Source organism: Motacilla alba, chromosome 10 (genome assembly GCF_015832195.1).
Source record: "Motacilla alba alba isolate MOTALB_02 chromosome 10, Motacilla_alba_V1.0_pri, whole genome shotgun sequence".
Classification (NCBI taxonomy): Eukaryota; Metazoa; Chordata; class Aves; order Passeriformes; family Motacillidae; genus Motacilla; species Motacilla alba.
Window position 1 is genome coordinate 6,390,275 of NC_052025.1, and position 27,882 is coordinate 6,418,156.

Here is a 27,882-nt window from a genome sequence, read left to right on the forward strand (position 1 = left end):
TAACCTAGTATGGAAGGGGAAAATATTTTATCTCTCCACTGGATTACTGAAAATTCCTTTATCTCTCAAATGGCCATTATCCTAAACTGTATCTGACAGTAAGTAAAGGGAACCATTTTATATTTTGGTATTTAGGGTGGGGTTTGTTTCTGTCTTCACTGAAGTTAATCAGGAAAAGCTGTTAACCGCTGAAGTTGCTGTGTGGATTTTTAAAAGGATTATAAATGAAAAAATGTGCAGTGTTGAAACTCACTGGACTTGGAATAAATGCATGTCAGTATTGTCCAGAAAGACCTTTAATACCTAGTTCACATTGTCAGTTCACAGTCAGATATTTTCCTTAGAATCTATGGTCCTTTAAGATAATATGAGCATGATGTTTAATTTGGAAGTAAAATTGTTGTTAATTGAATGGGTTGGGAACTTGGAAACATTGCAAAGTGATGGATTAAAAGAAGACTGATAAATACCATGCTAGACTATGAGTAGCATTTCAGTCTGCCAATTTAAATGAGCAGTGTTACTTGCACTCTGTCAGGTTTGTAGCATCTTCCTATTTAGTGTAGGCAGAAATGAGCCTAAGAGATGGCAGAAGAGCTTTTGATGAATTCCTGGTCTGTTAAGTTTGGTATGTTGCATAAAGGTGAGCCTGCAGTAAGCAACATGCTGTCTTTTTTGGTCATTGGCAGCCAGGGTGGCAGTGGGAACCCCTCAGAGTGCAGCAGTAATCCTGGGGTTTGAACAGGTTTTGATGTGGATGTGGTGGTGTCTCTTTGGTCTGTTTGTGAGCACAAGCATCAATTAAAAGACTACTGCTTTTGTGCAATAGGTACAGAAGGTCTTCATTCTTTACAAATTTAATCCAGTTACGTGTTCCCCTTTTTGTGCTGCTTTATTATTCCTACTCTGCTTAAGTAAGCATTAGAAACCATTATTGATCAGTGTCTTGAAGATCTTATGCTGTTTCCAGCTTTAGTTGCTGGATAAAGTGCTGAGCTTCCTGCCCTACTCGTGGCTGAGTGATGAAGAAGCCTTGTCCCTGTGTGGTTAACACTGGGCTCAGTTTGCTGCAGCACCAGCAGCCATCTATTCAGGATGGTAATAACTGAAAAATGGTGTTAAAAGCCCTGCAGTCTTTCTCTTCATGATGCTTTAGAGGTGGAAAGAAACAGTGTGTTTGCATTCGTATTTGAGAAAGGAATTGAACCCTTTTGTTGCTTTTTTTTGGTTTTGTTTATTTTTAGGCGTTTGGGTTGGTTTGGGGTTGTGTTTTGGCAGGTTCTTTGAGCAGAAAAGAATCTCAGTACAGATGGATGTGATGATTTTGCTGGCTTGAATGGAAGAGACGTTGTTGGATCAGCTGGTTATGGCTTTGGAGAAGGTGGGCAGGGTTTTGCTTTAGATTTTTTTTTTTTTTTTAGGCAGCTAGTATAGAAACAAACAAAGTAGGTAAATAGAAAAGAAAATGTTGGAGGAAGTAAAGGAAAGAAGATGCTAAGTGAAAGGCAGTATAAAGAGAAATACCAAAACTCATTCAAATAAAGACTCACTCTACCAATATGTCTCTTAAAATGCTAGTAAATGTTTTACCCTGGATTTATATTTATATAAAATCATCAAGGAAGTATCTGGGGATTGCTGATTACTTGGATTGGTAATAATAGTCTCTGATACAGACTTTTTTGGTTCAGTTAATTTGTTCAAACTTACCTAGTGCAGTTTTTTAAATGTAGGTGACTCAGCAGCTTTATGGAGTGACTTATCTGCAGTTCAGTTGCTGTATATTATATAGTAACTCCCCAAGCTCTGCAAGCCTTGGCAGTTACTCCCAGCCTACTGCGCTGTTCACAAACCAGTTGCATTCTACATGTCTAACCTCTAAAGGATCCTAAAGCCTTTCTGAAGTTCGTACAGTTGATTCCCTTTGGCTTTTTTCTCTGCAAAAGCTTTTCTTGGTTCTGTGGTCAGCAATGAGACCATTTCAGTGTTTCTTAGTCAGGAGTAAGAGGTGAAGTGGAGGCTGCAGCGTGTCCTTCCAGTTTAACAGTTGTAATTAAGCAAAAGCCACACACAGTTGCTGAGCAGATATTACAGTGCAGCAAAGAAGTTTCTCCCAAGCCATGGCCTTTCCCACAGGATCCCAGGGTGTGGAGAGAAACAGCTGAGCCCCCCAAGGAGGGGCAGCCTGCCCTGTTCATGTGTTAGGCTTTGGGAAGGGCTCTCTGAGGTCCTGTCACTGGAATACAATGAGCATAGAAACATCAGGGCTTTGATTTGTGACTTGGCAGTGACCTGTGAGTGTAACCACTTGAAATTATGGCACTTGTCATGGTCCAGTCCACAAAAACCTGGATTAAAAAGGCAGATTTCTTTATGTTTACCTTCTCCCTGATCAAACTCCTGGTTCTGCTGGAATTGTGTTGAAGTAGGGTATGTAAAATGGAAGACTTTGTACCATTGGTTAGGAGTCTGTGCTATCATTCAGTAGCATCAAGTCTTTCCTAGACACGTGTAACATGTTACATTGCAGTAATTGATTAGTTTGTGTTTAGAACAGGAAACTAATTTAAATTGCTTTTGGGAGGGTAGATGTTTTATCTTCACTCACAGGCAGCATTCATAAAAAGACTTGCTTATTTATCTCAAATATGGAAAAAATGTTCCCAGCTGAGTATGAAACTACGTGTGCTGGATGTACTTTCACAAAAAATTAAATTCACTATTAATGTAAGCAGTGTGAAAAATTCTGTCTCAAATGCAGAAAAATAGATTATGGAATATATGAATTTTGGTTCAAGGAAAAATTAAGGCTGTATTTAATCACTTTTTTATGGTTATGAAAAAATAGTAGTGGAGATACTCTATTAAAGGGAGAAGATAGAGCTTATCAAACTTTAATAAGACCTAATCAAAGACAGAAAGACAAGGATTTTTTTAATAAGGTGAAATTGTAAAGGAGATATTAGAAACTTCTGAAATGTTGAATAATTAATGTTCAGAATGATAAATTAATTCAGTCATGTTTCGATGTTTGAGACCAATGTATATAACACTCCCTGTACAGTGTATTGATTAGGAGACCTGTGGGACTGATGCAGAAGGTCTAGAAGATCAAACTTAAGAATTAGGAGCAACTGTCTGCAGAAATGTTTGCCAGTGATCTGCTTGCACACTGTAGGGGGGAAGAAAATAAGTTACTTCTTGCTAAAAGAAGAGAGGAACTTTCTTTTTATTAAAATATTCTTTCCCACGTATGCTTGGAAAAACTTAAATTCAGTTCCTGATGGCAAAATAATTACATAGTTTATACTAGTTTATACTAGTTATGCTTAACTCATTTTCTTCTATTGTCTATTTGGAATCTGGACTGCACTGTTTCATCTGTGCTGCAGACAAAATGCTGCCATTGTTTAGCCAGAGTTACCTGAAGATCTGAGGTTAGACTCACACGTTGCAAACCTGTAATTTTTTCCTGTGTTTCTGTGAGTAGTTTGATCAGTGAATTTTTTTTTCATTAGCTTAGTAGGTAGCTGGGGAATAAAGAACAGCAATAGAATGAGATGTGATACTCTGAAATGCTCTCTGAATTTGGAATGATTCCGTGCTACTTTTTATGAAATATATTCTTGGTTGGTTTTGGAGCTATAAAAGTCATCAATAAAATGTGATGATTTCTGGTTTTGTCATGTCTATATATTTCTGGGCTTCCCTCCAGGTATCAGTTGTGTGTTTCACATGGTTTGATGGCTTTGTCAAATAAATATCAAATCAGTTCCATCCCAGAACATCTTTTTTATATTTAAATGTGTGAATTGACATAAACAATAACATGAGTGATACTGCTCCAGGCCTTTATAGGCAGAAGATAATGCCTCAGAAAGTGATACCAGTGCTGTGTTTCCAGCTTTCCTTTGACCACCCAGCTTATTGTGCCAGATTTCCTCTTCCGGCAGAGTGCACTCAGGTAAACGGAGACAGCCTCTCACAAGTGTCTGTGTCATTTTTCTTCACTAGGAGCCATATACTCCAGAGGATCTGTAATAAATTATTGTTGTTTTAAGTGAAAGACTAAGGTTGACATGCTGTTGTCCGCTTTTATTGGAAGAGAGAATGAGTGAAGAACTGGGTGATTTTTTCAGGGCTGGGCATGTGCAGTCTGTCTGCTTTGGTTTGTGGCCTGTATCCTTACTGTAATGGGCACGGAATGAATCAAAGCCCCTGTATCCTTACCCTAAAGGCCACTAAATTGATCAAAGCCCATCTTTTCCCATCCCTAGTGTGGTCTCTGTTTGCCCTCGAGTCTCCATGCCCATGCCCTGATCTCTCCTGGTCTGAGGTTTGCCTGCACTGCTGGGCCCGTGGCTGCTGGGCCCCACACACCCTGGGGGCTCCTGCTCCACCCTGCTGCCAGGACAGGAAAACCATTGCAGATTTCTCCTCCATGCCAGTGTCAGCATTCGCTCAGACCTCAGTGTACCTGGGACTTCAGTGTCTGTGTCAGCCCGGCCTGAAATCAGCCACGAGGTCTGAAAGGCCTCCAGAGAGCAGCAGTATCAGACACTGGGCCAGAGCACTCATGTCTAACCTAGGGGACCCAGCGGTGCCTTGCAGCTCAGTCTGTGTGTTTTGAGTTACAGTGTTTAACTGCACCACACAGAGCATCCAAAATTCTTGAGAAATTCCACTTGAAATTCAAAACAGCTTAGGAGTATTCATTAGCTCCAGTTTTTCATAGCAGGGAACAAAAGCTATTTAGCAAACAAAAGAAGCAGTTTCTACTTCAGCTTTGAATTCTTGTGAGATAGAGTGCTCTTTTCTGCAGAGATGTCACAATCTGCTGGTTTAGTTTAGCTGTCATACAATTACTCCAATTCTTGGCAGTTGACAGGAGTGCAAGGAGGTACAAAACTCTTTTTGTTATGCCAGCTGGAGAAAAAAGTGGGGTATTTACACATGTGCATTTCACTAATCTGGCCCTTCTGACTGAAGTAGTGTCTAGATTAGAAGATAATTCAATTGCATTTATCTACCCAAAGGACTTTTGCCAAATGTGTGCTGAGTTTCTGTGCTGGGTTCACTAATATGCAGTTTAACTGTGCCAGAAGGCTCAGCTATCATGTTCAGAGCCATTAGCAGCCAGTCCGATCAACTCCTGAAATACAAGAACCAGATTCTAACTGAAATAATGTAACTAAGACAAATCCTATCATCTGCAGGTTCAGCTGGAGCTGCATGGCTGAAATATCACATGCTACATTGGAAATGTATCCCTGTTAGAGACTACCAGTCCTGAATGTTGTTTGTTATTTCTAAGTCTTTGATTTGCAGCTCTTGCCAGTGGAGAGTATTTCCTAATGTTACTGACATAGGGTAGCAAAAACATTGCTAAGAATTCAAGCCCTGCTTTTTCACTGGGTTTAGACAAAAATTCTAATTGTGCCCTGTAAGAGCTGATGTTCTCAGACTGCCACTTAGAAACTGTAACCTCAGTTATGTCCTGCCTTCTTTACAGAAAGAAATGAAGGATGTATAAGTAAGAATGGGAAAAGGGATTTTGAATTTCTATATTAAAAGAAGCCCACAGTTTTGAGTTAGACTCTACTGATTAACTTCTAGAGTCTTCTGAACCGTAGGAGTTTCCTTTGAGGTGCTGCATTTCCCAAAACAAAATAGTAGATATGCAGTGGGCTATACATACAACATAGTTACAGATACAAGACATGTATGTTGATTACTCTGGTTCTCTGGGGCTTAGTGTTGTCCTTCTCTTCATGTTTAATTCCTCTCAGTTTATTTTTGTGTCAGTCCTTCTGTCCTTCCTCTTCAGTATTTTCATGGCAACAATGAAATTACATGCAACTAAACAGCAGAAAATTTACGTAGACTTTAGTGGAGTGAGGAATTTAGTCAACCAGTGCTATCCTTCAACTCAAGGGAAACTTTTGTTCAAGTTAGAAGAGAGAGGTTTTTTATAGGTTATTTTAATAGTACTTAATGAAATGTATTTGAAGTATATAATTATAGAGAATGGCTAGGTAAAAATAAATGGAAAGTTCATCATTCTTATCATGTACTGTCATTGTGTATATTAATTGTGTAAGTCCTTTTAGGTTAGGTCATTTGCAGAATAATGAAATCTGCTCATTTTCAGATTTTGTTGGAATGATTCTTATCTTCAGCAAATGCTGTGCTGGACTTCTGAGAGCTTGTGTTGTACTTCCCCCCAGTATAGGGGGCTGTAATACATGACTCATAAAATGCAGGAATTGTTCAGGAGTGATTGCATTTCTAACAGGAGTTCTTTACTTATTGCAGTCCATTCTTCAATACAAAGTAGGAATTGAAGCACCCTTGATGAAGAGCTGGGTTGTTGCATATGTAATTGTGGTGGTTATTGAGATGCAGTGCCAATACTTGCATATGTCATGAACAGCATAGACCATTAATGCCTTCACACTTCCCTGACTTTCATAAAGCCTGTCATGCTAAAGAGGCCTAGGCAGGTTTATTTTTGTGCTAGTGACCTCATAAACATAGCACTAGCCTAAAGATTAACTTGTCTCTGTTGTTTCCTCTTATTTCTTCATTTACTTTCCTGGTAAATGTTAGTATGGCCTCCAATAAATGCTTTTAGAAACTAATTATATGATCTGGGTAAGCATACTCTTTAGTGTTCCCCAATTCTCTGCTATTTAGAGCCATATCTGAACATTCAGAATTACTGCCTTGGCATAACTTACTCCCCATGGAAAGCCTTGAAATCATGTAAGTGTTACTAGTTTTGTACTTATGAATAATAATATTAAAAGTCATCAATCACTCAAGAGTACCTGCTTGGAAAATGGGAAAAGACATTTTATTAGAGCAATTTTGAAGAAGGGAAACAGTAATAGGAAGAAAACTGAAAATTAAACCCAAGATGCAATTCATAAGGAATGATTATGCCTTGCAGTGCAAGAATTAACAAAATGCTGAAATTCTGCTTTGGTGAATGTTTTTACTTGCATCATCAAATCTGCTTCATGAGCTCCCTATTGCCAGAGCTCCAGGCTGTACACAGACACAGGTTTTCAGTCTCAGTGTAGCAGCTGGGTAATAGGATGCAGAACATTCCCTGCTCGAGTAACACTTACTGTTTACACAGGTTTTCCAAAAGTCTGTGTTGCACACTGCTTCCCACTGGGGTTGAGGATGATGTGTGGGAGAGCAGCAGTGACACTGAAGCACAGCAAATGCCATATGAGTACATTTTGCACATGTCAGGTCATATATCTGTGTGTGCATTTTACAGTCCCTCGTGTGCCAAGGTCTCAGAAGTCACAGTGTGAGAATGCTGTAGTCAAAGAGGGGGTTTCTCAAGTTTGCTTCTCATCTCACCAAAAAGACAGAAGAGGAAGCCTAGACTAGCTAATGGGGTTTTGTTTTGTAGGCTGTTACTAATACCTATCAGGGAAGACTGCTAAAAAACACTGGGAAATCCTACATCCTCTGACAGAAGCTCAAGATTTGGTACCATGCAGATTGACTCTGCTCTTCCTTTGGAGATTTTACTGAAGCCATAGAGACTTCAAAGCTGCTGTAGTGTCTGGGCCTGAACAGACTATACAGTTGTAGGGCAAATCTGGCTTTTTTCTCAAAGCCTGTAATACTTATTTGCACCAGTAGTTAATTGTCAGTTCTGCTTTGCTGTCCCAGCATTTTCCTTGAGCTGATGCATCAGCAGGGCTTTTGGAGTCGAGCACAAAAAGGAACAGGCACAACTGAGAGAAGTGGGAGCTTCTCTCTGAGGGAATTGGGGAAGCAGTAGTTCAGTGGATCCTCTGAAATGGAAAATGACTGTTTGCTGCAGTGCAGAAAAGGAGCATTTCTGTTTGCAGTGATTAACTGCAAAACAATTGCATTTAAGCAAATAAACAGTATTTTCTTTTTGTAGGTGAAAAAAAATCAGGAATCAGGGATTTTCTGCTCTCATAATCATTAGGAAATGCACCCAGAAGATGCCTGCTTTCTCAAAACTGAAACAACACTAAATTAGACCTAAGGCAACAGAATAGAAATCTCTTGTACTTGCTTTTTTATGACACTGTCATGGTGGAGGGATAAAACCTGCCAAAGTGGAACCTCAGGACAAACTTGGCAAAATTGGTTTAATGAAATTCATTGTTTCAAATTTATTCCCCTTTGAAGCAGGATTTCTTTTATATGATAGCTGCCTAAGGAGAAAATCTAAATAACTTACTGAGCAGGATTATGCTGTTGACCTGAAGTTCTATTGTTAATATTTTAGATAAGAAAGAAAACTGTGCAAACCTTTCCTTGTAAATAATAGTATACTTGAATGATCATTTCCTTTTAATAGTGTTGGGAATCTGGTACTTTTATCTAATGCCTGCTATAAAATATTTAAACAATTGCTTGAATGCAAATGCTAGCAATAAATACTATGTGTCATATTTAATTTGCAATGTTATGACAACTGTTATCAGTTCATGGATAAATTCAGCAGTACCTTTACAAAATAAGCATGTGTCCAAGCTACTCAAAGCTGTAAGCAAAGGTGTTTGTTGGATTTCTAAAAAACAGATTTTGAAGTTTCTTCTAGGTGAAAAAATAAGAAATATTTGTAAGAATAGGGGTCTGTATTATGGTGTATAGAAAGGCAGACAACCAAAATTTCAGATACTTTGCAGACTCGTACATGAAGAAGTCCCTAAAATTTGAATTCTTGTGCTGGAATTCTGATTCCTAGGCTTTGAAAAAGGACTGGAAATATCACAGGATTCAATTTACACCTGGTTTCAGGATCTTAGAAGCACATGCCAAGACACATTATGCTTTTGTGTTAAGTTTGTTTCTGGTCCTTCCTGGACTGAGGAATAGTGGAGGCATACACAGGGGGTTTTTGTCTTAAAGTTTGTATTAGAAAATACTGTTTTGCATTCGGATTTTGTAAGGCCATAGAGCATTTCTTAGTGGAGAATCCCACTCTCTGGTCCATGTCCTTTGTGACACAGTTAAAGTGACCAGTAATGGCTTTGAACTTCCAAAACAGTTGGCAGTTCATGAACACTTTGCCTCAGCTATGCACAGTTAGAAAATGCCCCATTTTTATTACTGATCTGTACCCTTATCCTGTCTTGGTTACCAGTGAAGAAACTAAATTCAGTGCAAGAGCTAAAGGTGTCCAAGCTGCAGAGACACTGGATTTTGATTTATACAATCTGATCCGGATTGAAGGCCAGTAAGTGAACTGCTGAGCATTTTCTAATGTCCTCCATTGCCTCTGAAATACGGGGTTTGTAGGATCAGATTGTTAAAATCATTTGACTCTTGCTGATCATGAGATCTTAGCCCTACTCGTATTTCTTGAATTAAGATCAGGGTCCTGTGGGAGCTTTGACATGACCTCAATAGGAGTTTGAATTGAAAAATTCAGAGGCAAATAATAGATAATTCAGTTCATGAGAAGTGTGCCAAATTTCTCCTGAACATTCTGTAACTACGGTGTGTTCTAATAATCAGCAAGTATCTATGCTTCTGGAAAGGAGGTTTTTTTCAGAGAATACACTTGAACTAATCCATATTTCATTGTTTTAAAACTGTTTATTATTGAGTTTCTAGGCATTTGGATTTTTCCTGGGTATGCAGAGGTACTTTAAAGTGGCCTAGAAGCTGTGTGCTGTGACTTGGAGTATTTCTAGACTGTGGTCCCTGTGTCCCTCTTTAGTGACCTAACAGGTGTTATGTATTCTGTCTTGCAAGACTGACAGGCGTGAAGGCAGGCTGTGTTTTCTGATACTGAATAATTTTCTTAAATTTTTTTGAGTTTTTTTTTAATGTCTGAAGTTGTCTTCGAGTCCTTTTGGAGAAGAGAGTTTTACACTCTGTGTGCATTCAGAAGTAGGCACTGGTTTTAGGAGTTGCACTGGTGTGGCAGCTGGTCAGCAGGCTGTGGCTGTGGCTGCTCAGAGTTAAAGGCCAGCTCAGTGCATTTGCTGGACTTTTCCACTTTCTAGACTTTTCCATTTGCTGGACTTCTCCAACAAGCCCCTCCCTTCCAAGTTTATCTTCCTGTTACATTCCTCATGGTTTGTACCATGAAGCCAACTGACTTACCTCACAGGAGATGTCACCAAAGGCTATCTGTGGGGTTTAGTTGTACAAGATGCACCACCCTGCACTGATTTTTATCATGATGTATGTGAACATTTTAGATTTGTCTCTGAAATCTCCATATAATGTGTTTTTCTGCAGGACAGATAAACTGGAGAAGTTGCATGCTTCTTTCACGTCTTTCATCAAAGATAACTCAGAAGTAACCTGACTATTTACTGCAGCTGTGTCTGGGCACTTTCTTTAAAGGTGCTGGGAAAGTGTTGTTTCTATAGAAAGCTAGTATGGCCAAGACATTCTTGTACTTTGATTTAGCTTAACAGCAACAGGATTAAATCTTTAAAAGCTTCTTAAAATAAAATACAAGGAAAATGCTTCAAACGTGATATGTCAAGTAAAAATTGTGCTTATGGTGTAAAAATAAGAAAGTTACTGCACTTTGCCTGTAAGATGCTTTGGTTTTTGATTGGCAGCTGCAAAGCAAGTGCAGAAAGAGAGAGAGCCCCATCCATCTCACCCACTTGCCTGTTTGAGGGGCCTTTGTTGAGGACCTTTATCAAAGAACATTTTGTGATATCTTTTCAGTCTTTGACTTGCGCTTTGAGTGCATCTGCAGCTTGTCAAGGTTCCCTGGATTAAATCACCAGTGAGACATTTGCAATGGACTTCAGGAGCCAAGCCTTGACCTGCATTCCCACTGGGCACAGTTGCAAGGCTGCAGCCTCTTCCCAGAGAGAGAACTGCTCCTTGCTTCACTCTCTGTGGGTCAACACCAAATGGGAGACACTTCATGTGTATGGGAAAGAACATCAATTCTGTCTGTCTCCACCCTTAAGAGGGCTTGTAAAGCAATTAAGTAGGACTTAGGACACTGTTCTCCCAGACAGAAGAGCCTCAGGACAGAAAAATATACTGTACTGCTCTGCTTATTAGTGCTGTTGCCAGATTTAAGAAGTTTCATTTCATTATTGGTACTGTGCCTGTTTTGGGTGAAAATGTACTGCAAATAGTGAGGTACTTCACCCACACCTAAAACATTTCTCTTCAGATATGGTTATAAAAATAGGAGTCATTCAGCAAGACACTTAATATATATCAAACTGCTAATATGGAGAAGTTAATTGGAATTGTATCCTGAAATATTTCATATCACTCTTGCAAAATATTATTGAAGGCCACTGTAAACAACACAGTTTTAGTTAAAAGCTGTTTCCAAGATGAAAGATTAAATGAGCTACAGCATGTATGAGGAATTCCTCATGAGGACTTAATGGTAAAGCTTCTCATAATCTTTCATGCTTTGGCTAAAAATATTAGCACCATAAAAATTCTTCGGGGGGCAGACTTGAGGTGGTGGATGCAGAGTGATCAAAACATAAAAGAGGCACATTTTCCCTTTTTATGGAGAGGCCTCTTTCAAATGTGTCATATGATGGATTTGAAATGAAAGTTTAATGTGCACTCAGATTTTCAGACAGCCATCTTTCTACAGCTTTATTATTAATAACAATTTAATCTTAGCCAGCTCTCTTTTTTTTTTTTCTTGAGCTGTTGATGATTCATTTATCTTGTTTAGCATCAATCTAAGAAAAAATACTCAGATCATAAAATTAAGGAAGTGTTCCACATTAATAAACCAATGTAAAATTAGTCTCCAATACATTTTGCAGAAGTTTCTAATCCATAGTTGTTTGAATGAAAAAGTAACAAAGTGTAATTAGCATATAAATAGCAAATAATGTGATTGGATTTCCTATTTAACCTGTATGCAATATTTTTGAGCTGTAATTTTTCCTCTCAGCACAATATGAGGAATGATGAAGCTATTTCCATGGCTGATATTGTATAAAGTATTTTTCAAGTAATATCCACAGTATAGAGATTGTTTTGTTGGCATGTCAGTGAATGAGACCTAGGAAGCAAGGATGTGTGGCAGCTCTTGGGAAAATAAACCTGTAGCATTAAGTAAAATAAAAGTTCAAAATGTGTGATTACATTTACAGGGTCTGATCCAAAGCCATTAAATTCATTTACATTTTTGCTTTTATAAAAATATTTGGTCAATATTAAGCAAATTATAAACAGTTGGCATATTATAGTCAGCAACAACGCTTTGCAACCTAGCAGGACAAGGGAGTGTCGCTGTCCCTTCTCACAGGACATTCTGTTCTGAGTCCTGCAGCAAAGCACAAAGACTGCTTCTATTGATTAGTTAAGTTAATTCAGATGTCTGGAATATGTACAAAAATAAAAAGTTTTGTCTCTAGTATGCATTACTTTGGAATTAGTAGAATAAATTTAATTTCCCATCATTTAGGCCATGCATGTAAGTTTTTCCTAGTAGCATAAACAGTTGTGTATAATGTTGAGAGCATTTTAACTGAGTATCACTGTTGTTGAGACAGGGTGAAGAAGAAGCAGTCTCTGGAATAACTGGGTCCTTGACTCTTAATTTTTTTTCAAAGCTTGTACCTTGAATTTGGATTTCAAAAAGTAAATTACCAAGCAAGATGCAGCCAAGGGTATTACTAGATTTTGTTGTCTCTTTTAAAAAAGTTTTTATTTAAAAGCAAATTCTTTTGTTATAAAATTGAAAATCTGTGAGTAGAGCCTTTAGGGAAAGGATTGTGTCATTCCTGTGTACTTAAGCAATGTCTGATAGGGTTTCAGCCTCAATTTTTTTTTTAATTAATACAATTGTAATATTGCAGAAATTATGCATATGTGTGGCAGGAGTTTCTGACCTGAAGGACTGAAAATTATAGTCACGTAGACAGATAAAGAAAGTGGGAATGAGGAGGAGCAGGGGCTCCTGTGTCACCAAACCACTGACTAGCCCTTAATAACAAAGGGAAGGCACTGCCCAGTGGGATATTGAGTCCATATTTCATCAATCCCTGGCTAGTATCTTTGCGAGTCACTTTCCTCATGCAAGAGATCCTACAGGCATTTTCAGGATGCTCTGCACCCCAAGCAGTGCTGCAGGTCAGGACTCTGCAGATGTTCTGACAAAAAAAAAAATCTTGTTCTGAAAAACAGGTGGAGGGACCAGCCAAAGGGCTTCGTGATAACATAACAGGAACATTTGGCACCTCAGGGTACTCATGTGCTCCTATGTTGTTTGGTCCTTCTACATTGTGTAATGCACTGCTTTTCTGTGTCTGGCTCTTGTGTTTTGTTCTGCCTAAATCACAAAATAGTCCATGCAATGGGAAGAAAGTGCATGAAAACCAGTTCCTTGGCATCCATGTGTGTTGTGGGTGCTGCTGGCTGGCTGAGAGTCACGTGGCCACCTGGGAGAAACTGTTGAAAAAGGTTTCCAAGCTGTCTTTGATTTGTCTTTCTTTTCCTACAGCATCAGCATGTGAAGTGTTGAGATGCGGTTTTCTAAGATGGGTCTGTGTTTGATTTGTTGAGTTTTTTTCCCCACAACTACTAATACAACTGTTCTTTTCACCAGCTTTGTCCCCTGGCATCAGGAATACCTGAGAGTGTTCTGTGCAGCTGTTGGGAGCTGACGGGGCAGCAGTGTGGGAAGGGGCTTTCCTCTGACCAAGTGCCTGTGTTTGTGTCCCCCTCCAGCCCTGCGGAGCCGCTCGGGACGCTCCATCATCAACGGCAACTGGGCCATCGATCGGCCGGGCAGGTACGAAGGCGGTGGCACAATGTTCACTTACAGACGCCCCAATGAGATCTCCAGCACCGCAGGGGAGTCCTTTCTGGCTGATGGGCCAACGAATGAAGTCCTTGATGTCTATGTGAGTTAGTATTTAATTTATTCTTCCTGATGGAAAAGAAATTGTTCAGTTCATGGTTAACACGCAGCACTAAAATGGTAATCAGTACCAACACTTTGTTGCTTTAATTTTGAAATGTTAGTTTTGATATTTTGCACTCGTTTGCTGTGGTATCCATTTTGCTCCAGATCATAGCAAATCTACATCAAGCCCTTTTCTCTCAGATTTAACTGATCCAGTAAAACCAATTGAACTTGCTCAGTAAAGTAGAAATAAGGTATACAAATGTTCAAGGTTTTTCTTTTGTGAACTGGATTTTTTTCTGGATACTTTCCTATTGAAACAAATTTGGTGTAGTTTAATTCTACAGTGAAGAAGCAAATACTTAAGCCAGACAAGGCCTTTCACCATCTCAGTTTCCTTTAAAAGAAACAAGTCCATAAACCTATAGAATGTAGGATTTGAGGCAGGGCAGTTTTAATTTGAAGCTGTGATGGGAGACCATAGATAATGGCTATTTGAGAAAGGAAGACAGAAGACAAATTGTGTCTAAGAGGGAGAAATATTGAGAAAGCTTTTTACTTCAGATTGGATGGGTTTTGAGTTCATCATACTGAAATAAAAAACATAATTGGAATTGATGACAACTTCTTCCAAGATAAATAGTGTGTTCTGAGATTATACACTCCCACACCGTAAAATTAATTTCTTGAAAAAGCTAGATTAACTGAATATATGATTCTTTCATACAGGCTTTTTTGTCCTTGAGTGGAATGTGAGGTAGAAGAGTGATTGTGCTGGATAATTTCATAGAAAAATTAATAGTAACTACCCTGATTACTAAGCTGGGAAAAGTTAGACGTTGGCAAAGTTATTCCCCATCTGCTATATGGTGTCTAATAAAGCAATGTAATTATTATGCTAACACTAGAATCATTAAGGTTGAAAAAGTCCTCTAAGATCATCAAGTCCAGCTGATCCAAACTTCTTTTCCAATTGATTCTAATGAATGACTGGGAAAAGCCTGGAAAAAGAAGCAATTTGGCTCCTAAACTGTGCAATGCAGACTCTCTGTTTTTCAGATGTTTGTGTTTTTGTGAGGTTTACAGGGTTTGTGAGTTGAGGCTTGGCACTGAGTTTTTATTTTCAGCCAATTAATGCCTAGTATGTAATGACCCAGAGAGAAATGGGTTAGGAAATGGATTAAACAGATATTTCCAAAGTAATATCATAAAAAAGCCTTAAGTTTTGATGTTTGTTTTGATTTTTGATATTGTTATGTTTTGGTTTAGGCTTAGGGACTGTAAGAAAGCTGCCATGATGGGCGTAGCTTTGCCAGCTTTGCTCTGTGGCTGCTGCTGTGGATTGCCACTTCTGATTTGACAGGACCTCTCACTGGAGATGTTCCTGGTTGATAGGAGGAATACTACAATTCAGTATAAAATGATAGTTTAGTTTCTTTTTTCATATACTATGGGAAGATAAAGTGCTAGATGCAAGAAAATCAGTGCTCAGTATGACACAGCCTCTCTCCCAGGTTTGAAATGTGTAGCCAAGCAGATACAGATGTCGTTTTTCAGACTTCATCTTACAGTGCCTGAGTCATGTCATTCTCCAATCACCCATACTCATGATCTTTATGCCTTGTGTAGAAAAATGAAGAGATTTGCAGATGGGAACACCAAATGGCTTCTATTCTGTTTTTCTGAGATCATGCTGTCTTTCTTCCACTCCGAAATATAAAGTGGAAAGCTTTCTGATTTACAGATTATAAGTAACAAGAAAAAGAGATGCAAGTTCTGTCCAAGTGTGAAGTATACGTGGCTACAAAGACTTAGGTCCACTAAGTCAAAGCAAAACTGTTCTATCATTTCAGGTATTTTCCTGCAGGAAAGCTGGAACGATATACTAATTAGGGACTTCATCAGTTAAAGTCTCTCTAAATATGCCTGTCAGTTGTTTTGAGAAATGTGATGGAAAAACCATCACATGGGAACCACTGGGAAGTTGTTCCTGGAACCATCTAAAGAACAGGGTCCTGGCTCTGGAAGTGTTCTCTACTGCTGAAGTTAGTTCACAGCTCTTGGTTCTCTCAGGACCACAAAGAGGGTGTATTTTTTGGATAAGAAAGTGACATTGGAAGGACCCAACCTTACAAAAAAATACTGCAGGCAGTGCATTATTAGCTGGTTCAGAAAAGTGAATGCTCTCTGAGGGACAGCGTTTAGAGGAACAGCTATTATATTTGGCAAGGAAAGAGTGATTTTGACATAAGTTAAAACAGAAGTCTGAATCCCTCGTTGGTATTAATAGATGTGAATTTAGTGAAGCCTTGAAGCATTAGTTGTCCCCTGCTGGGTCACTGGGCCATTAGGATAGCAGGACTTTTTACTTCTAGGTCCATGAATCCATGAGATTCATTGGTGAGAACCAAACAGCCAGAGATAACTCTGGTGTTGGCTTGTGAGTTTGTTGTTTTGGGTTTTTGTTCGTTTGTGTTCTGGTTTGATTTGGTTTGGTTTTAAAAGATGCTTTGAGTATAGTCTGAGGCTTTTATCAGACTAATCTCCACAGAGAGTTCAGGCTAGAACATAAGTGTCAGTAGTAGCAGTACTGAAGTAATCAGAGCTAAAGTGCTGAAACTATCAGCTCATGAAACCCCTGCATTGGTAGTGTGGGTGGGGGGCTCAGAGCTGCAGTGCAGTAGAATTCAGTTGGGAATGGAGTGTGCTGCTAACAGTTTATAAAAGCTGTCCTAAAGTTGTATCTTTCTCAGGTCCTATCATGCCCAACTGCTTAAACAAGTACACCCAGTGTAATAGTGACTGTCACAGTCATTCTTCTGTCAGCTCACCTGGGCTTGTGCGGCAGCATTCTGAAATGAATTTTCCATTTCAGAATTTTCACATTTAAAGGAGAAAACCTTCTGGTTGCTGCCTGTGTTTCATAAAGAACACGTTGATGGAATTGTGGTTGGCTGTTAGGCAAACCTGTTGGCTGTAAGGCATCTTTGTGCAGTTGCAGATCAATGTGGAAGGATGCAGGAGGGCTGCAGGCAATCTTCAGCTTCTGCAGCAGGTCCAGGGGCCTTTGGGATCTGCTCCCTGATCTTTGCTGAACTGGGGAGGGCAGCAGGACAGCCCCAGTTGGTGCTGGTGGGTTTCTGGGGCTCCGTAGGCTGCTGAGGGAGCTGCAGTGCTGGAAGGAGCAGCTGGCTTGGCGATGTGTGCTGTCTGCAGGTGTCTCCTTGAGCCACTGAGGAACCTGTGAAGTGCAGTAGGCTGCATGTGTAGGGTTGGGGGTTGTGGTGTTTTGTTTCTTCTGCTTTGTTTCTTCTTTGCTGTTGCTTCCTCAGGCGTCTGTCAAGTCCCTGCTATCTGAGAGTGTTTTGATGACCTTAGGACCATCTCTTCTGCTGCTGAGGCCTGGTGTGAGCCTCTGCTGCTCCCGTTGCTGAGGGAGGAGGCTGTGGCTGGCACAGCCCACAGCACACCTTGGCCCAAGCATGGCAGTCTTAGGTTTTTCATAGAAGATTCAGACAAACAGTTTCTCTGCCATCAAAAGCTAGCTCAATTTGCAAACACAGGAACTTGCATTTTCTTCTTTGCAAACAGTAACTAGTATTTTCTTGTTTTTGCATTTTTTGGAGACTGTCATTAACCACTGCTTCTATCCCAACCAGTGATAAATAATGTTATGTAGCTGATCAGTTGAAGTTGATATTTAAGTATTAGTAACATAACAAGTGGAAGAACTCAATGTATGGCTGGTTTTCTTTTTAGATGATTCATCAGCAGCCTAACCCTGGTATACATTATGAATATATCATTCCAGGAGACAATGTCATTAGTCCTCAGTTGCTTGCTCACAGGAGGCCAGGTAAAATGCCACTATTTCCTTTTATCAAATGCTTTTTGTTACTTAATAAGCCAATAGGGAAATCCGTACCAATGAATTAGTGTAAATGCTGTCATAAATGTGAGAGAGGCCCAGAATTTCACCCTACATGTTGAATGAGAACTCACCATAGATTTGGTAAAACTTCAGTGAATTAAAACTGGCAGGGTTTATTATGCTTCAGCTAGAAAGATTACTACTTTGAGTAGGAGTGTTGTAACCATGTCTCAGAAATAAATAGAACATGATCTTTATTTTCAGAGTGTTTTTCTTTCTGAGATAATTTAAAACAACCCTCCACAGTTCCCCTGTCCTCTTGCAACAGGAGAGGATCAAACAGAGCAGTGTTCTCTTCCCAAGCAAGAATCTGGGCAGCTCCTGCCTGAGCTGTGGGTATGTGCTGTGTGTACACCTAGGAAGTTCTGAAGGATAGGAGAAACTTTGCAAGTGAATTTGGTCCTCAATTTAATGTTCGTGACTTGCTTTGACAAATTTCTGAGTGTTTGGTATGTTCATAATGAGGAGCAGCTGTGCTGTGACATGGGGAGGCACAGAATGCCGAGCACAGAACAAAACAAAAATGCTTTGGGAAATTTTGACACTGGGTGCATTAACTCTACGTTGTCTTTGGGGATTCTTCAGTTTTTAGTTTTTAATGTACTTGCTGGCTAAGACTTGGTTATCTTAGTTTAAAACAACATGATCTTTGCAGGTCACTATTAGGCAGTCTCTACATAGCAGATTAAAGCTGCTTCCAGGTTTAGTGATTCACCAGTTCTAATTATTAGGGAATCATAACACAGACTAATAGGCTCATTATTTTACTTTTCTGTTATTGTCCATCATCAGGGGAGCCACTGAATGGTCAGTTAGGAATGCCAGAAAGTACAAGTCATGAGGATGAGGATTTGCATAGAGAGACAGACATTCTCACTGGACAGTCAGCTGGAACTTTTCCAGTTATTCAGCCAGGAAGATTTCCTTCTCATCAGCCAGAAAACCAGGTGCCTGCTATGCAACCACCAAGACAAAACCGAGAACATAACTGGAAACAGGTTGGAAAAACTGAGTGCACTACTACATGTGGGAAAGGTAAGTGCTTTGTGTATGCTCAAAACATTGTTAGACCTGCTGGTTTCTGTTCTCTTACAACCAAAAGTCACGTCACTGCTATTACCTGTGCTTATATTTAAACCAGTAAAAAGAGCAAAATTAGAAATAGAAAGCATGGAAATTATAAGGAAGGATATGGCATTTGCCTCTGAAAGGAAATATTTCAGCATTTATGGCAAGCTGCTCTCTCCCATGCCCTTGATACACAGCTACTTTCCTCAACATTCTTTGGCATTCTTTACCATTCCTTTTGCCTCTCCAGCTTTGTCAGATAGACCCACTGTGCTTTTTGTGTCTTTGTCAACAGTTTTCTGATCTTCAGGGGTAGGTTTCACAGGCATTTCATCGGACATATCTTTGTCTCATTGGATGTTGCTGGAGCAGCACTGATGTGACTACAGAAATCTGAGGTTTTAACAGAGAAGAAGTGGGAAGGAAAAGGGGTGGAAAGGGCCTGGTGAACTTTTGGAAGGTGGTGCATACACTGCTTGCATATACTGCAGAGATTAAGCTTTGCTGCCAGACATTCACAGTGACCACAGATTCAATAATGCAGAACACAAGCAATTAATTGGAAGAATAAGTTTTTCTGATGGTAAAAATGAAATCTTTTGTACTATGCATAGCCACCCACCACCATACCATAAAACTGCAGAGGTTTAAAATAAACATGTACCAGTGTGGGAGCTCAGCTGACTGTCACCAGTTCATATACATGTAGAACATTTGCTTCCTAATTACTTTGACAGAACACTTTGTAAATTTGGTCCAAGGCCAGATGGGTGTGCATGTTATAGCTACAGACAGCTGAAAAAAATCCAGCAATATTGATAGCAATCAAAATTGCTTCTCAGTTAAAAAAAAAAGTAAACTCCTTGGAGAAATTACTGCAAAAGTACTAGAGCTAAAATTCTACCAGTAAAATTCAGACTTCCTTAAGTCAGCCCTTTTGTGGAGAAAAATACTGTAGTTGGTATTTAAGCACGCTGTGCTTTTACTACAAGTCATCTAGGCAGAATCCATAATTGTGTCTGATTATTGGCTAGCAGCAGTCAGTCTGTATCAACTACTGAGTGACTGAATTCCTATATTCAAGGTGAATTTCAGGATCCAAATCAGGATAATTTATGGTGCAGTTGCAGGAACACATCAGGGTAAATGTATTCTTCCTTTGCATGATAGAAATCTTGGTTGTGTACGCCATGGCCTTTATCAACATTGGCACATGGTTCTTGTTCTTTCTGCAGAGACCTGGTCACTCTTGGCAGTGGTTTTAATGAAATCTGAGTCAAAATGAAGATAGCAAAACTGTAGGACTTCAGAAAAAAAATTAAAACTAAAAAAATAATTTGAGCCTCCTATTTGCTCCATGAAATTTAGCAACAGAGCCGCCAGAAATAAGTGTCTCTTTTCCCATTATATGAAGAATGTGTGCATGTTCTGATTAAGTTAAATTCAAAGAAACTGGATCTTGAGAGCTGGATCCTGAGACTGTTGAGACTGTATGAACATTCCTTGTGATCTTACTGTGAGATGCCCCTGACTCTCTGATGGCCCTAAGGCATTTCAAGCCAAACTAGGTTATATGGGCTGACAAAGAAAGGAGTGGAAAAATCAGGGAAAAATCTGTACTATTTAAAGCTTTGTTTTCATTTTGTATCATTCAGTATAGGACACTTCCTGCTTTTTTCTTTCCTCTATGTTTTCCATTTTCTTCTACTTTATTTCTTCATGCAGAAATATAGATGATGGGTTTTAATTATTTCTTTTAAGATCCACCAAAGTTAAACGACCTTAGGAAATTCCAAGTTGTAAGAAGAAAAAATAAGTTATTTTTGTGCTGCCTAAAGAAAAGGGAGGCTAAATTAACAGTTTGATGAAAACCTGAGAGATTTCAAAGCACGATTGTACAACTTTGGCTTAGAAAAAGACTATATTATCTTTTTTTTATGAAGTGAAAATGCTTCCCAAGAGAACTGCCACCATCTCTTGTCCTAGATTTCCATTTAAGATAACTGAGCAAATAGATCTGCTGGAATTTGGACAGTGTGGAAACTGCTACCGCATCCTCTCAGCTCTTACATTTGGAAATTTTGGATAAAACTTTGGTCTGTATTTCCTGTTGTCAGGTTATGCTTTTCCTTTCTGCATCAATGTTGGATGGTGCAGCTGCAGAGTGTTTTGCAATTCTTTACCTAATTGTCTGTTTAATTTCAGGATCACAGTACCCAATTTTCCACTGCGTCAACAGAATCACTCACGAGGAGGTACCCGAGGGTTACTGTGACAGCAGCACCAAACCCATTCCAGAAGAGGAGGCCTGCAACCTCTTCCCATGCCCTGCTTTGTAAGATACTATAACTTAAGTGAAATAAGGGATTAGTAATTGTGATCTTGCACATCAAAGAAGCTATTCTAAGTAGGAAAGTAGTTTGACTTTCTAAATGCAGTACACTTGTGTTGTAAATTGTAGTGGATTTCTTTTCCATAGTTGTTGGTGGCCTCCTTCCTCTTCACAGAGGGCAATAGCATGCGGAGTAGACAAAAGGGAACCAGGAAACTAGTAGGTGTAGCAGCTTCTCAAAATGTGTGTGATTGTTCAGGCAGACATTCTCTATGTGGTCTTTGTGGGTACACCCTTTTCAAGTGAGAGGCTTCTGCATATGCCTGTGCAAAGAAGAGGCTCTGCAGGTTCTGTCACTCCACATGAGATCAGCGTGCTGTAGTGGCCATACTTCCATTATTTAAAGATGAGATAGTGCTCACAACAGCCTCCTTGTACATTCACCTCTTCTCTGAACAGTTCTTTGGCTCCAAGACTGGGTTCTGAGGTGGTGGTCTGTGTTTCCAGCACACTGATACAGCCAGCTCAGGTGTGGTTTCCTTCTGAATCACACTTGCTGTCGCCAGATTGTGAATTGCTATTGGCTGGGCACTTGTTTGAAACACTCAAAAATTAAAAATATAAATAAAATTTAAAAAACAACCAAAAGGACAGTTCATCCAGGGTGTGTACTAAGAAGGGAGAAGGTTTAAACCCAGTTGCCATTAGAGCAACTTTGTTTTAGGTCAGTTTCCCATCTCTCTTGTGGTTATACTCTTCAGTTCTCTTCTGAGCAGCAAGTGGTCACTCCTTATCCCAGGCAAGTTTCCAAGGATGTAAGTGCCCTTACAGGCTCAGAGATGTCTCGGATGAGCAATTTCCCAGTGCATATTAGATACTCAGGAACTTCTTAAGTCATTTACGTGGAGAAGGCTTCTCTCACCAAAAGCATTTTCCTCACCTTTTTCATTCTAACAACTCATTCAGGATAATATCAAGAGTATAGACAAAGAAGTGTAAGTATTTAAATGCAAAGATTTTGGAGATTTTGCTTGCTGACCACAAGAGTTCTGAAATAAAATGTGTAAACCATTTAGATACTTCCTTTAGGTGTGTGTCTGTGTCTTCATGCTTGTAAAGAAAAAATTGAAAATGACATATTTATACAAAGGTGACTAAATAAATACAGTGAAATTTTGGAATGAGAAGGATCTCTTTTGAGATTTTTTCAGTCTCTAAAGTTAAATCTATTTGTTCATTGCTTATCATTTACTATTTCAGTTTTACTGATGGATGAATGCCTGGATGCATTTCATGATTTTTGTATTGTTGTCTTTTTTAGAGCCTTTGCTGCAGAAAAATTTTATACAGCACATATTAAATATTTTCAGAAGTGTCATTAGAGCAGTAATATAGACAGATTCTTTTAAAAACCAAGCAGCTGTTACAGGCTTGAGTAACATTTGTAATGTGTCTTGAGACCATGAATTGTGCAATCTGTATCCATGCTCATGATTACCAGCCTCTGCAGGAAGGCTGTGTAAACAAGTGTTTGGTAGTGCCTCCTAAGGGATCGCTGCACACACAGAGACTAAAGTGGGATTTTTTAGGATTCTGGACCAGCATAAAAATCATGTCATTCCAGTTCTGTTAAGATCAGTGTTAGAGAATTCTTTGTGGAACAAAGATATCCTTTTTTTTTTTTTTTCACTTCAGCTGGGATATAGGAGAGTGGTCCGAGTGCAGCAAAACCTGCGGGCTGGGAATGCAGCACCGGCAGATCCTGTGCCGGCAGATCTACGCCAACCGCACGCTGACGGTGCAGCAGTACCGCTGCCAGCACCTGGAGAAGCCTGACACCACCAGCACCTGCCAGCTCAAGATCTGCAGTGAGTGGCAGATCAGGACAGAGTGGACCTCAGTAAGTAGGATCCATTCGTTTGGGGTAGAATACCTCAGAAAGAATACAGATTTTCTTCCTGGTATCACTAATCAAACATCAGTTTGGTTTTGTTTGAAACAAAGTGGAATATTAAAAACCTTGGAAATAAGCAAATCTTAGTTCAATAAATCCTTGCTTGACTATAACCATCAGTTTCCTAACCAGAAAGATATCTTAGCAGGAATAAATGAATGAACTGAATGGTCCCAGCTCCCTGGTAAACCACTGCAGTCCTTGTATGAAGTCCTGATGCAACCTCCCTTTTGTCACAGTGTTCAGTGCCTTGTGGAGTGGGGCAGAGGACCCGAGATGTGAAGTGTGTCAGCAACCTTGGGGACATTGTTGATGATGAGGAATGTAACATGAAGCTGCGGCCAAATGACATCGAGAACTGCGACATGGGCCCCTGTGCCAAGAGCTGGTTCCTTACAGAATGGAGTGACAGGGTAAGGCTTCTCAGTATCTTTATCCTGCCAAACCTTCTAAAACAAGAGCATCCGAATTTTAAAAATACATTTATTTTAAAATCTGTATAGCCATAAAAGGAGTAATCTTATTTTCCATGTTTTTTCTTGGTCTTTTAAACAGGCAAAAGCAAACAAAAAAATAATGATCCCAAGGGCTTCTTGAGTTTGTGTTAAGATACAAGACTGCATAGAAAGGGCAGGCTTGTGGGTACGTGGCCAAATGTCCAGACTTAGAATTGGCTCCGAGTCTGAACTTCACAAAATATTGAGTGTGCTGAGATTTATTTTTCTTCTTGCTTAGTACTGAGTCTCGAGGTTCAGACTCTTAAAAGTTTCCCCGCTGTTTTTTAAGGGATACAGATTTGAGGCCTGCTGTCTGGGTTTATGCTCAATCCATAAACCAATATCTCATAGGTGTGAAGAGAGGAGAACAACTTGATAAACTCAGGCAGGCTTGAGTCAGGCTCTTGTATTTTGTGGACGTGGATGTTGGGGTTAATTTTCTTCCAATGAGTCAGATTCTCTGCATGAAAGCAGTAAAACCAGTGGTGATTTAACTTGTTTTGTGATTGGGCTCAGAGTTGTTGTTCAGTGGTGATATTTATATGCTTTCATTAAGAGGCTTACAAACATGGGCTGAGAAGAGCCTGATATTTTGGTTCCTCTTGTGGATGCTTGCATATCAGTTTTATTCTGTAGGCAAGTTCAGCCTTCAGTCTGTAAAATACCAGTTGCACCTCTCTTTGCTTTGACAGACAAATAACATCATTTATCAGTGAAGTTGTAAGATTACATTCAAACTTCATGATTTCATTGTATAGATCACTTTGGGATAGTATCTCTGAAAGCCAGGGATGTCAGGCCTACAGGCTGTGCATTAGATTGGACACTCAGAAGATTTTCCATATGGTTTAGATGCCAAGATGAAGCAGGAACTTCACAAGTAGGGCAGGTACCTGCTATGTCACAGAACTTTTAGAGAGGCTGATCAGACTCTTGTTACAAGATCTGCAAAATTTTCAGCCCTCAGACAAGTCAAATAGATTTTATTAAGAAAAAGAAATAGACTACTAAATACATGTCATTTTGACTTTTTTTCCCAGTGTATGCTCCTGCATAGTATGGACAGAATGATACCAGGAGAAGCAGAGGTATTAGTGCACAGGGCAAAGATTTTGTTATAGGGAAATGGCAGTGCTTTTTTTTTTTTTCCTGCTTTTTTTTTTCTCATAGATTTGTTGTTTGTACAGTGCTGTTAAATCCATTGTACTCTCAAAGACATCATTTTGCCCAGCTGCTATCATCCAGTGCTGTTCCACCACAAAAAGCATAGACATTGCAGTGAAAACTCTAGCACCATCCTCTTGGTTATGTTACACTGATACTTAGTCCTCTGCAGAATTAAAAGCAGCTTTTGAGCTGAAGGTTATAACTGTAGAATGTTATTATGCTTATTTATACATGTTAAATGAGACGTAGAAGTGAAGCAGGTAATGTGGAAAATGTTGGAGTTTTTTTTTTTTTTACCACAGACTTTTTAGGGCTGGAGAGTAAAGAATGGATTTTGTTACCTTCTCAGTTTATATAAGTGTAAAGATTAATTTCTTCCAAATGCTTGCTACTGTAGTTGGCATTATTCACCATCACTTCTGCCAGGAGTGGGTTTGGAGTTTGATTCACAAAGAGGATGTAAGAAACAGCTTATTTCAGGAAAAAAGTAGATTTGGGGTGAAACATGCAGGATCTCCTAAGAGTCACACATACCTCATAACTCGGATGTTGAGACATTCAGGGGCAGGCAGTGAAATGCAGCAGCAGTGAACAGCTTTGCAAGGTCAGGCTGTTGGCCATTAGCTGTCTTCTTGTGCCTTATAAGGGCTGCATCTTAGGAGCAGAAATTTCTCTTTCTTTGTAGAGGAGTGTGTTTCTGTTGAGAAACAAGGGAAGAATTCTGTCATGGAATAGAAATGGTCATTCCCAGGTGTATGGGCTTTGCATGTGTCATTTCCCCAAACAATTCCTTAAAAAGTACTTTAAGCCAAGCCACACTTCAGCAATAAGCAGCGATGGGCAGCCACAAATGGTTCAGATAAGCAGCCAAAAGTTCAAATGCTTTAAAAAAGCTTGTTCAAACCTCTTGAGTCTGCAAAACTGTGGTGGAAATCTCACAAGAACAGACCTTCTTTGTGAGATTTATTACATGCCTACTTCAAGTCCCAGCTGGAAATACCACAGAACAGTCTTTCCCATTGTATTTTGACATTTCAGCCATGCCTAGAAATAAGAGGTAAAATAACTTATCATAACTTTTGGAACTTTGAAATGGTTGAGTTCAAACTTAGTTACAGCTGGAAGAGAAGGCCTTTTCTGAACCCAATTTGCAAACGCTTCATGTGTACAGTTGCACATGCAGCAAGTAGAGATTTCCAGAAGCCTGTCAGAGATTGGTCAGGCACATACTTCCTCTTTCAGCAAGGGATAGATCAGGCTTCCCTGTCTGGATTGATGGGATGCATGGGCTATTACAATATAGCCTTGGTTAACTAGCAAAACATCAAGAAAAAAACACAGCAACGTAAAAATTACCATTGCTTTGCTTGCAGCAGATGTTCAATTTCAGCATTTGATATTTGTGCAGAATTTGACATGGGTCTTCTTTAACACTCTTTTAAAAAAAGAACATGGTCTAATTTAGGAATGGTGAAAAGATTTTGTGTTTTCTTATTTTACTGAGACCATGCAAAGTTTTAATTGATGCAGAAATCATGCTAGTTACCTATATTATCATTAACAGTTTCTGTGGTTCTGAACTAGTAACTATCATTACTTTTCCCTAAATGTGACTTCAGCAATATTACATATATGCACTTAAAAAATCTGTAGAGCATATACAAATTTGTGCGTAGGAGCTGTGTTTCCTTCCCAGGGGTGGGCTATATGTTGCTTTACCCTGTAAATAACACTTGGCTGCTTTCTGGCCATGTTCTCCAGTCTTGTTTTTCCACAATGTATTCATGTATTTTATGGGCCACCTGTTTCGCCCCATGGCATTGACCTCCTTGGTGTTGGTTTCTGCACACACTGAATTTTTATATATGTAATTAAAAACCCCTTCATGTTCGTAAGACAACGCAGTTCTTGATTTGTGGTATTTTGATCAACGGGTATCAGAGTCCATTGAGTATATGTTACACAAACAGGGTGTGTGACCATCACGTGTGCTCTGGAAAGGAAGGAGGGAAAGCAATTCGTTCTTGGGAAACAAATATTTCTTTTCTGAAAAGTGTATGCTCTTGTTCCTTGTATGGGAAGTAGGTCTAAACACCATCTATTGATACCCCCAGGCTCAGTCTTGAGAGAAACAGAAATTTTTACCCACTTCAATGGAAAAGATTACAGGTTAAAAGTCTGTAGTAGCAAAGTGAGACTGGTTGGTCTTACTTTGTGCCTGTCTTTGCATTTGTTGCTCTATCTTGAGCATAAATAAGAACTCAATTAACTTCAATTAACTTAAGTTTCATGGCTTTGACTTCTATATGATCTTTAACCTCTTCTGCCTATAGAGAGTCTGGACAAACTTTTGTGATATTTTTATGTGCATTTGTAGAAAGATTGCTTCCTGTCTCATAATTCTCTAAAGATGTCATCCTGCATTAAAGCAGCAGAGTTCCACCAAACAGCGTCCATTAATCAGTAGAGTAGATCTGGTGAACCTTACTGAACTTAGCAACAAAATGGGATTGATGGGAGCAGATGAGATTCTTGCAAACATTTCACATGACTGATTCTTTGACAGCTCTAATTGCTGGAAAGTTTATTTCTCCTATGGGTCAGGAGTGGGAAACTGCATTCTCCTGATTTACAGCAATGGGAGACTCACCAATGTTTCCTTCCAGCTAACTGGAGCATTTGAGCATTTCCCTCCTGCATTTTTGTTTATTCCTCATTGCCATCTCCTCTGTTCATTTGTTTCTCATTTTATGTTTAGAGCCTACTTAGAAAAGAAGCCAAAATACAAACAATTCTTAGATGTTAATGAGATTCTGCGGCCAAAATAAAATCTTGGGAAGAAAGAAAAAATGCTGCACATCAGGGAACATAATCAAAACAAACCAAACACATGCTCTGGATTTCACTCTTCATTAAAAGGAGTAACAGCAATGCTTCTGTAATATTCTCCTGCAAGAGAACTGTAGGAAAAGGAGAACTTCATAAAAATCAGTGCATTATTCCTCTCAATTCTAAACATTGCCTAAAAGGTTCAAGTGTGTTTGTTGACCAGTCAATCTG

General features: G+C 39.3%; 1 protein-coding gene across 8 annotated transcripts in view; it reads left to right on the forward strand.

The window, feature by feature from the left end:
• The window catches only part of THSD4 (thrombospondin type 1 domain containing 4), a 244,912-nt gene that overhangs the window by 200,757 nt on the left and 16,273 nt on the right, over positions 1-27,882 (forward strand). For all 8 annotated transcript variants that reach the window (XM_038146963.1, XM_038146962.1, XM_038146964.1 and 5 more), the window contains 6 exons: positions 13,696-13,871; positions 17,633-17,729; positions 18,597-18,839; positions 21,078-21,207; positions 22,900-23,104; positions 23,398-23,571. In XM_038146963.1, the coding sequence (XP_038002891.1) occupies positions 13,696-13,871; positions 17,633-17,729; positions 18,597-18,839; positions 21,078-21,207; positions 22,900-23,104; positions 23,398-23,571 (1,025 nt within the window). The remainder of the gene's footprint in view (positions 1-13,695; positions 13,872-17,632; positions 17,730-18,596; positions 18,840-21,077; positions 21,208-22,899; positions 23,105-23,397; positions 23,572-27,882) is intronic.